The following is a 10000-nucleotide window of genomic DNA, read 5'->3' as shown; positions in this document are numbered from 1 at the left end:
GAGGCCCGAATGCCACCAGCTGCCCTGGCTTGGCCTTCTTAGCTTTCGGTTTCAGGAAGGCAAACGGGTCCAGGGGAGCTTTAGGTTGCTTTGGGACGGGCAGTAAGTAAATGTTCTGGGGCGCGGCGGTGGGAGGAGGAGGAGGCGGAGGAGGAGGAGGAGATGGAGGAGCGGGATTGGCTGGAGGCAGTGTTGGTGGTGGAGCTGGTGGGTTGGCCGGTGGAGCACCGTACACTGCTGGGGGAGGCGATGGAGGAGTCGCAGGGGTTGTTGGAGGAGGTCCATAGACTTGTGGAGGTGGAGGTGGAGGCGGAGGTGGAGGTGGAGGGTTTGAGGGCGGCGGAGGGCCATAACCATACATAGGGACTGGAGGGTTAGCAGGCGTTGTCGTGGGAGGAGGCCCGTAGCTATACACAGGGGCCGGGGGGTTGGCCGGCGTCGTTGTTCGAGGAGGACCATAGCCGTACATGGGCGCCGGTGGGTCAGCGGGCGTCGTAGTAGGCGGTGGGCCATAACCCCGCGAAGGACGGCGTGGATTCAGAGGAGGTTGAGGGCGTGGCCTGTCTGCACTCGGCCTTCTTTCCTGATCTAGTGAGGTGTAGGACGACTCGCTAAAATCATCAGCCTGATTGGGTGCTGTGAGGAAGTGTGAAGGCTCAAATAAACTGCAGTCTATTCCGGACTGACATTCCTTGACCCTGTCGCGGGCTGGCTTGTCTGCGCTGGCTTTGCCCTCGGTCTGGAAGATCTCGTCCTTGCTTCCTGTTATATGGTAGTGATAGTGGTAGTTGTGGACGGCGCTGGAAGTTTCATTACGAGTGTCACGTCCTCCACCTGGGACGTCAAGAGGGTCACTGCTGTAGCCTCTGTGGTTGTTTGGATTCGATAAAGGTCTCCAGTCATTTAAGTTGTCGTCATTAGAAGTTTCCAGAGGCAAAGGAACTGCAGGTGGCCGATAACCTCTCTGAGGGGTAACTTCATCTCGGAAAGGAGGCAGGTAAGTCCGAGCAGGACGTCGTGTTGTGGTTGTAGTTGTGGGTGGTGGCGCAGGAGGCCCAGCATCCGCCTGTGCTGCCGGGAGAGCTGGAAGAGCATAAATGATAGTCGGAGGAAGTGGGTTGGCTTGAGGGCTTGGTTGTGGAGGCAAGTAAGACGCCGAAGGATTAGACTGTGTTTGAACAGCTGGGAGGGTGTATGCCGTCGCAGGAACAATGACAGGTGGAGAAGGAGGAGGGGCAGGTGGCCCTGGATCCCGCGGAGGTGCTGGGTTTCCATTGGGAGGGAGATAACTATTCACAAGACCCGTTGTTGGAGGTGGGGAAGGTGGGCCAGGGTTACGAAGCGGTGCTGGGTTCTGGTTAGGGGGCAGATAAGAATTTAAAGTTCCAAGTGTTAGAGGAGGGGAAGGCGGGCCTGGATCACGGGCAGGTGCCACATTCTGGCTAGGAAGGAGATACCTGCTTGTATCCGAAACTGGGGAAGACAATGTATCTGCACCAAGAGCAGCAAAAGCAAGCGTATTGAAAGGAAACAGAGACAGAGCGTCGAGAGAGAAAGAATCAGAGCGTCTGCTCCTCATGCTTTCCATCAGAGAATCCAAAGAGTCTCGTTGCTTCCTGTTCAGCTCGGTCAGGGAGTTGATCTTCTTACTGAAGAGTGATTTGGCCAACATTAACTCGAATTCCTCGTCTCCCTCGTCGCCCTCAGAGGTAGGCTCTTCAAAATCCCTTATGATTTCGAGAGCCAGGCGCAGATCTTCAAGTCGCTTCCGCCTGATCTCAGCAATTTGCTTTTCATCCATACTGTCTTGGTTGCCCAGGGGAGCCGCAGCCTCCTTGCTATCAACCTCCAAGGAGCCGAAGAGTTTGGAGAGTTTCGACAAATCCTCTTCCGTTAAAAAGGGCGTCTCATCTTCTCCGTCGGCTCCTTCACTTCCTGTCCCTCTGGATCCGGAGTTCTTGGAGGCCAGAGTCTCCAGGACGGAGTGAAAGTCTCCCTGCACTTGGTGGGGGAAAGTGGAGTGGTGGTCGCTGCTTTGCCTTTCCTCCAGCGCGGCCGCCAACTGCTGCGCCGACCGAGCCAGGACCTGGAGGGCGCGCGAGGTGGAGTCGCCGTTGTCGTTCTCGTTGCTCTGTCGCGAGAGGAGGCTTTGAGTTAGGCGAGCAGTCAGCATACTATGTAGGTCTGTCTAAAAGACTTTGATTAATGACAAATCTATGAAGAAAATAACAAGCCTAACAATCTTCAGGGATGACTTATATAATCTAGTGAGATAAATAGAGCATGGAATCAAAGTGTTACGTATTTTTTAAGATCTCATTCCAACTCTCTGTTAATAGAAGGTATTATTTTCCTCTTATACTTACTCCATACTCATCGTTCTGGTCGGCAGGCAGAAGGAACCTGTGCGTGAACTTCGAGGGCTGCGTTTCCGAGTCCTCATAGTCGTCCACATAATCCACGACGTAATCATCCTGAGAAGCAGATGCAGCATAATCAGGGGCGTCATGGAACGGAGATGGCCCCCTGCCAATGCTCCTGCTGCTGCTGGACCCAAAGCCTCGATCCTGGTTTGGATTCGCCCCAGCAAAGGGAACCGCGTCGAACAGGGAGCTCCCGGAGCCCCTCTGCGCCCCCGACAGCCCGACCGACACGGTAGCGGAGGCCACCCTGCGTCCGGAGGGAGGCCGAACGGGCCGACTCGTCACCTGAAGCTCGGAAAGAGTCGCCCTCCTCGAGGGGCTGAAGCTCTCTAGGGACCCCAGCGGTACTCCTTCTTCCTCGAGCTCCTTGACGCTGTGGGACATCTTCACGCCCCCGAAGAGAGACTCCTGCTGCCCCCCTTCATCCCGGGCGTCCAGGGAGAAGAGTGACGTGCCCTCAGGAGGCGAGGTCTCGGCGTCGCTGGCCCCGTGGGTGAAGTCGATGCCGTCGAAGAGAGACTGAGCCGCGGCCGCCGTCAGGACGCCCAGTACCACGAGCAGACCTGCCGAAGGAGGCGAGTTAGACATGGTTGATAATGTTAACAGTAAGTGTAGTAGTGGTGGTAATAATAATAATAATAATAATAATAATAATAATAATAATAATAATAATAACAACATCAGCCATAATAACGATAATAACAATAATAGCGATAATAATAATAATGATGATAATAATGAAAAAATAATGATAATAGGAAAAATAACATTAATAATAATGATAATAATAATATTGTTAATACTACTACTACTAATGAAGAGGATAATAATAATAATCATAATAAGAATCATATTGATAATGATAGAAATACTGATAATAACAACAATAATTGTTATAATAACAGTGATGATGATGATGATAATAATAATTATAATCATCGTCTTTATTACTATTATTATAAATATAATAATAATAATAATAATAATAATAATCATAATAATAATAACAATAATAATAATAACCATAATAACAATAATGATAATAATAATAATGATGATGATGATGATAATAACAATAATGATAATAATAATGACAATAATGATAAAAAATATAATAACAATAATAATAAAAGTAATACTAATAAAACAATAAAACATAATAATGATAATAATATTAATAATAAATAAACAATATTAAGAATAATAATAAAAACAACAATAATTATGATAATAATAATAACAATAATAATAATAACAATAATAATAATGATGATAATAATAATAATAATAAAAAAAAAAAATAATAATAATGATGATGGTGATAACAGTAATAATAATGGTAATAATTATATTAATAATAACTAATGATAACAATAATAATGATGATAATAATAATAATGACGATAATTACCATAATGATAATGGCAATAATAATGATAATAAAAATAATAGCGATAATAATAATAATGATAACAATGATAACAACAACAACAACAATAACAACAACAACAACAACAACAATAATAATAATAATAATAATAATAATAATAATAATAATAATAATAACAACAATAATAATCATGATAATGAGAATCGAACAATACAAAGCTTGGTAAATAAGTAATGCCTTACATCCATAAATTTTAGTGAGACGGAAAGAGTGAAGTGGAAAGGATCTGAATTTTTAAGTAAATAATTAGATCCTGTTTTCTGCTCACTCGTTTGGGAAGTTAATGCTTATCAGTGACCCAGGTTTTTTTTGCTTTTGTGGTTTTCAGTGTGACTCTGGATTATTGAAAAGAAATCTGGGCAGACATGCACGCACGTACGAGTACACGCACGCGCACAAACACAAACACCTGATATATATATATATATATATATATATATATATATATATATATATATATATATATATATATATATATTTACATATTTAGATATATACATATACGCACATCACACACACACACACACACACACACACACACACACACACACACACACACACACACAGATATATATACATATGCATATATATATATATATATTCATATACATATATGTGTACATATGTATATACTTACACACACACATATACACAAAATATATCCATAAACACACACACGCATGGAACTGCACGTTTAAACCCGCGCATGCGCATTACGAAAAACAAACGACAGTGTTCCATCCCACACTGCTTCCCCGACGCTGAGTGACGGGGAATGCTCGAGATGGAAAGCGATATGAAATAAGTTCTGTCACTTCGCTTAGTCTTCAGCCCGCAAGAGAGAGGAAAACGTTTCTATCCAGGGCGAGAGAAAGAGAGAGGGTGGGAGAGGGGGAGGGAGAGGGTGCGAGGGTGGGAGAGGGGGAGGAGAGGGTGCGAGGGAGGGAGGGGGGAGGGAGGGTGGGAGGGAGGGGGGAGGGAGGGTGGGAGGGTGGGAGGGAGGGAGGGAGGAAGTGAGGGAGAGGGGGAGGAAGAGGGTGCGAGGGAGGGAGGGAGGGAGGGAGGGAGAGGGTGGGAGGGAGGGAGGGAGGGAAAGGGTGGGAGGGAGGGAGGGAGAGGGTGGGAGGGAGAGAGTGCAAGGGAGGGAGGGAGGGAGGGAGGGAGGGAGGGAGGGAGGGAGGGAGGGAGGGAGAGGGTGGGAGGGAGGGAGGGAGAGGGTGCGAGGGAGGGAGGGAAAGGGTGGGAGAGAGAAAGAGAGAGGGTGGGAGAGGGTGCGAGGGAGGTAGGAGGGAAGGGAGGGAGAGGGTGGGAAGGAGAGGGTGGGAGGGAAGGAGAGGGTGAGAGGGAGGGAGGGAGAGGCTGCGAGGGAGGGAGGGAGGTAGAGAGAGGGTGGGAAGGAGAGAGGGAGAAGGTGGGAGGGAGAGGGAGGGAGGGAGGGAGGGAGGGAGGGAGGGAGGGAGGGAGGGAGGGAGGGAGAGGGAGGGTGGGAAGGAGGGAGAGGGAGCGAGGGAGGAAAAGGGTGCAAGGGAAGGAGGGAGAGAGAGGGTGCGAGGGAGGGAGGGAGGGTGAGAGGGAGACAGTGAAAGTGAAAGAGAAAGAGAGAAAGAGAGAGAGAGAAAAATAAATAAAAGGAGAGAAGAAAGAACGAAAGAAAGAGAGCGAGAACGAATGAAAGAAAAAGATAGAAAAAATCTGTCCGCCAGTGAGCCTCGTGGAACATTCCAGTTGACTATTTCGCTGTTGTTAGTGTTGCTGGTTGTTCTCTTGTTGTGGTTTTCTCTCATTTTTCTGCCACTTACTTAACATTTTAGGCACGTATTCTGCATGAATATCGTAGTATTGTTTTGGTCTTGTTATACTTTTATTATTCCTCTCCTAATTTAATGTGATTTATTATTATTATTATTTTTTTTTTATGAGTGTTTTATAATCAGCATTGTCAGTATCGTTTTATATTTACCTGTCTTTCAAGTGATCAGCCTGCAGTTTATATTACTTTATCGTTATTATCAACATTTGCGATTACCTTCCTTTTCGTAAAAGACACAGAACTGTCAACTTTCCATATCTACAGCGACGATTCTTTTTTCTTTTTTTTTCTTTTTTTTTTATCTCAGCGACTTCCTTTTGGGGAAGAATGGATCGTTTTCTCTATACCGTTAAAAAAAAAAAAAAAAAACTTCTGTATGTCTTTTTATAATTATTATTATTCATACCCGGAGTATGTTGTTGTTTTTTTTGTTGATTCTCTGCCTACCTTTGTATAGGTCTGGTATCTCTGGCATTTTTGTTCGCCTTTATTATTGTTTATATGTTTTGTCCTTTCTCTGTTCTGTCTGTGTTTCACGCCTTTATCGATAAGGTTGTCGATATTTTCTTCTGTATGTCTGTCATTTTCTGTTTGTCACCTAACCTTCCTTCCTTACTTTTCGTCTTTCTCTTCGCCTCTCTCCCTCTCTCTGTGCCTGTATGTCTGTCTGTCTGTCTGTCTCTCTCTCTCTCTCTCTCTCTCTCTCTCTCTCCGCACCCACCGCCCCCACCCTCTCTCTCTCTCTCTCTCTTTCTTTCTTTCTTTCTTTCTTTCTTTGTTTATTTCTTTCTTTCTCTCTCTCTCTCTCTCTCTCTCTCTCTCTCTCTCTCTCTCTCTCTCTCTCTTTCCGCACCCACCGCCCCCACCCTCTCTCTCTCTCTCTCTTTCTTTCTTTCTTTCTTTCTTTCTTTCTTTCTTTCTTTCTTTCTCTCTCTCTCTCTCTCTCTCTCTCTCTCTCTCTCTCTCTCTCTCTCTCTCTCTCTAGCTATTCCATTTTCTCTATTTACTTCCTCGTTACACAAACGACTTTCATCTGAAGAGACCGGGTTGCAAGACAAGAAACATGTGACCTTAAAATACGCATGGACAAGGCAGTTAATGCCTCAGCTGTGTGGATGATATATGAAATCATTTGCATATACTTACCATTCAGATTAGCGAGCCCTTTCCTTTTCAGTTCAGCAACTTTCTCATGGCATAAGCAGTACTAATAGATCATGGCTCCTCCTCCCTTCCTCCCTCCTTCCACACAGACTCTCAGAGAACGAGCTCAACCATCCTGTTTACTTCCTTCTCTCTCCACAAGCACTCGACTGCATACAAGAAGATCCAAGTTATCTCCTGCTCTTCGTGTACAGCGAGCTCTCCATCCCACTTCTCATTCCCTCCCTCCCTCCTTCCACACCCACTTCTATATAACGGATTCTAATACTTCTCCCGCCCAGTTCCCTCCTTCCACACACTCACATACCTCTCTCATTCCCCCTCCCTCCCTCCACACCCACTCAAAGACAACGAACTTTACCCCCTTTCCCTCCTTCATCACATACCTCTCTCATTCTCTCCCTCCCTCCCTCCCTCTCCTTCCCCACCCACTCCTATACAACCAGCTATCCCACTCTCCCTCCCCTCTCCCCCCCTCCCCCATAACCCCACAGTCAGTAGCCCTGTCTTATCGGGAGCATCAGATTCCCATTTTCTATGTGACTTAACTCGAAAGAACAGGTCGCTGTGCGTTTTCTAAGTTTTTTGGCGACGGGTTCCGGGGTGGGGTGGGGGTGGGGGGGCTGGAGGGAAGGGAGGGAGGGGGGAAGGGAGGGGGAAAGGAGGGAAGGAGGGAGGTGGAAGGGAGGAGGGAGGGAGAGGAGGAAAAAGAAGGCGGGAGAGGGGAAGGAGAGAGGAAGAAGGGGGTCAGGGGAGGATGGGAGGGAAGGAGGGAGGGGGGAAGGAGGAGGAAAGGAGAATGAGAGGGAGGGGGAGGAAGGCAAGAAAGGGGGAAGATGGAGAAGAGGAGGAAGGGAGGGAGAGAGGGAGGGGAAGGAGGAGAAAGGAAGAGAAGGGGGTAGGGACAGAGGAGATGGAGTTGGGAGAGAGGAAAGGAAGGAGGGAAGGAGACACAGAGAGAAGAAAAGGAAAGGAAGGAGAAGAGAGAAAAGGAGGGAGGGAAAAGAGAAAGACGAGTAGAATATAGGTAAAAAAAAAAAAAAAAAAAAAAGGGAAGGAGCGAAGAAGAGAGGTGAGGGAACGAGAAAATAAGAAAAAAAAAAAAAAAGTGAAGAGGAAACAAAAGCGAAAGGCACTGAATCACTTCTTGTAACGGACTTTCATAATGGACTTTTCCCTCTCATTCATTTTACTCGCATTTCTTCTCTCTCCTTCCTTCCCTTAGCAAGACCTCGCAAAAATGGAAGACTGCGCTATACCTCACAGCCTAATGATTGTCTCGCCGGCAATTATACACAAATTACCCGACATTATCTAAAAAAAAAAAAAAAAAAAAAAAAAAAAGAGGAAAAATCACAAGGCCAGTGACCGGTCTACGAGAAAGGGAACCCCATAAGGAGATTTAAGCCATGTTGAAGACCAAAAAAATTAAAATGAGACCAAGAAACAGAGGAGGTCGTAGGAAAAGTGGGAAGGAGTTTACAGTCCAGGCTTCAGGAAATGGGTAAGGGGAAAGGGAGGGAGATTATTCCAGGAAAGGGTGGAAAGGGAGGAGAAACAAGAAGTGAGAGTCCAGGGAAGCGAGGGGAGTGGGGGGGGGGGGGATCAGAGGCTAGGGGGGATAGGTCAGTGTCCGGAGGAGGGGGGAAGGGAGAAAAGACTCCAGAGAGCAGGAAGGGACTGAGGAGAGATTCCAGGAACCTCCTCTCTGGGAAAAGGAGAGGATCCAGGAAGAAAAGGGAGAGAGGAGAGAAGCTAAAAAAAGGGTGAGAAGAAGAGTTCAAAGAGTAGAGGGAGAAGGGAGAATACAAGAAGGGTGAGGAGAGGTCAGAGCCCAGGAAGAGTGGCAGTGAGGGAGAGGAGAAGGTGAGTAAGTGAAATCAGAAACCAGTAAGAGTGAGAGAGAAAGGGAGAGGAGAAGGAGAGTATCAAAAAGTAAACACCAGTAAGAGTGAGAACGAGGGAGAGGGAGGGAGAAGGAGGGATGAGAAGCCAGGAACGTAAGGCACTTGAGGATTAATGACGCTACGAGACAAGATGCTGTTTCGTCGTTTTGGAAGAAGATTAACGACCAATCTACCTACATGAGCACTCGTCTAACCAAATTGCAGAATGGTCGTTTGTCTCAAAAGCCATTCGTATACGTCCTCTTGCTGAAGAATACCAACGGTTAACGAAGGGAAACAAAACTATATTTTCGAATGTTCATACATCGCTAAAAGTCACTAGAAAAAGGGACATAATGTGTTACTAAGCCGGAAATAATGTTAAGAAGGTGTTGATGAGTTCTTTAGCATTTAGTATCGAATCTGGAGGCGTGAAGACTCCAGTGCAAAATTATTGAGCAATTCCAGTACGTGTTTATGGTATAATAGTAACGATCATAGTATGGACGAAGTGACGAGGATGATTATTACAATGATAATGAGTTATAATAATAATAACAATAACAAAAAAAGATGAAGATGATTGTTATGACAATAATAATAATGATAAATAATAATAATGATGATAATAATGATAACAATAATAAAGATAATAATTATAAAAACAATATTATTGATCACAGACGACAACGACAACAATAATAATATAATGAAAATTTATTAGAAAGAAGAGAAAGCATAAGAGGGAAAGGTTAAACAGGATCTTATATAAGAAAGGATCGCGACCTAAAAACAAAAGAAATAAAAAGCTAAACAAAAGGAAAAAAAAAAAAAGAGTGGTGAAAGAATGAAGAAAGAGAGAGAGAGAGAGAGAGAGAGAGAGAGAGAACGAGAGAGAGAGAGAGAGAGAGAGAGAGAGAGAGAGAGAGAGAGAGAGAGAGAGAGAGAGAGAGAGAGAGAGAGAGAGAGAGAAGAAAGAAAATCTGCATTGAAGATACGTTTCGTCATCTTAAGTCAACAATGATGTGGTTTCTGACTCATTGAGGAGCTAACCCATACGTTTCTCTTCTCGTTTGTTGTTGTTGTTGTTGTTTTTTGTTCCTCTTTCTCTGTTTCTCTGTCTTGTCAGACTGTCTGACTCTCTCTCTCTGCTTCCATGTCGCAGCCTCTCCCTCTTCCTCCTTCCTTCCTTCTGTTTTCCTTCCATTTCTCTTCCTCTTCTTCTCTTCTCCGTCTCCCTCCCTCCATCTCTTCCTCCCTCTCCCTT

The 10000-nt window shown here is 45.4% G+C and overlaps 1 protein-coding gene across 1 annotated transcript in view; it reads right to left on the bottom strand.

Moving 5' to 3' along the window:
- Positions 1–10000, bottom strand: part of LOC125047271 — a 20779-nt gene that overhangs the window by 1725 nt on the left and 9054 nt on the right. The window contains exons 2-3 of the mRNA XM_047645499.1: positions 2367–2986; positions 1–2131 (exon numbers count right to left, since the gene is read on the bottom strand). The exon at positions 1–2131 is cut by the window's left edge and continues 670 nt beyond it. Of these exons, the coding sequence (XP_047501455.1) occupies positions 1–2131; positions 2367–2986 (2751 nt within the window). The remainder of the gene's footprint in view (positions 2132–2366; positions 2987–10000) is intronic.

The sequence above is a fragment of the Penaeus chinensis genome, chromosome 40, assembly GCF_019202785.1.
Source record: "Penaeus chinensis breed Huanghai No. 1 chromosome 40, ASM1920278v2, whole genome shotgun sequence".
Classification (NCBI taxonomy): domain Eukaryota; kingdom Metazoa; phylum Arthropoda; class Malacostraca; order Decapoda; family Penaeidae; genus Penaeus; species Penaeus chinensis.
The sequence above is the reverse complement of the archived record's forward strand: the minus strand, read 5'-3'. Positions and strand labels throughout refer to the sequence as shown.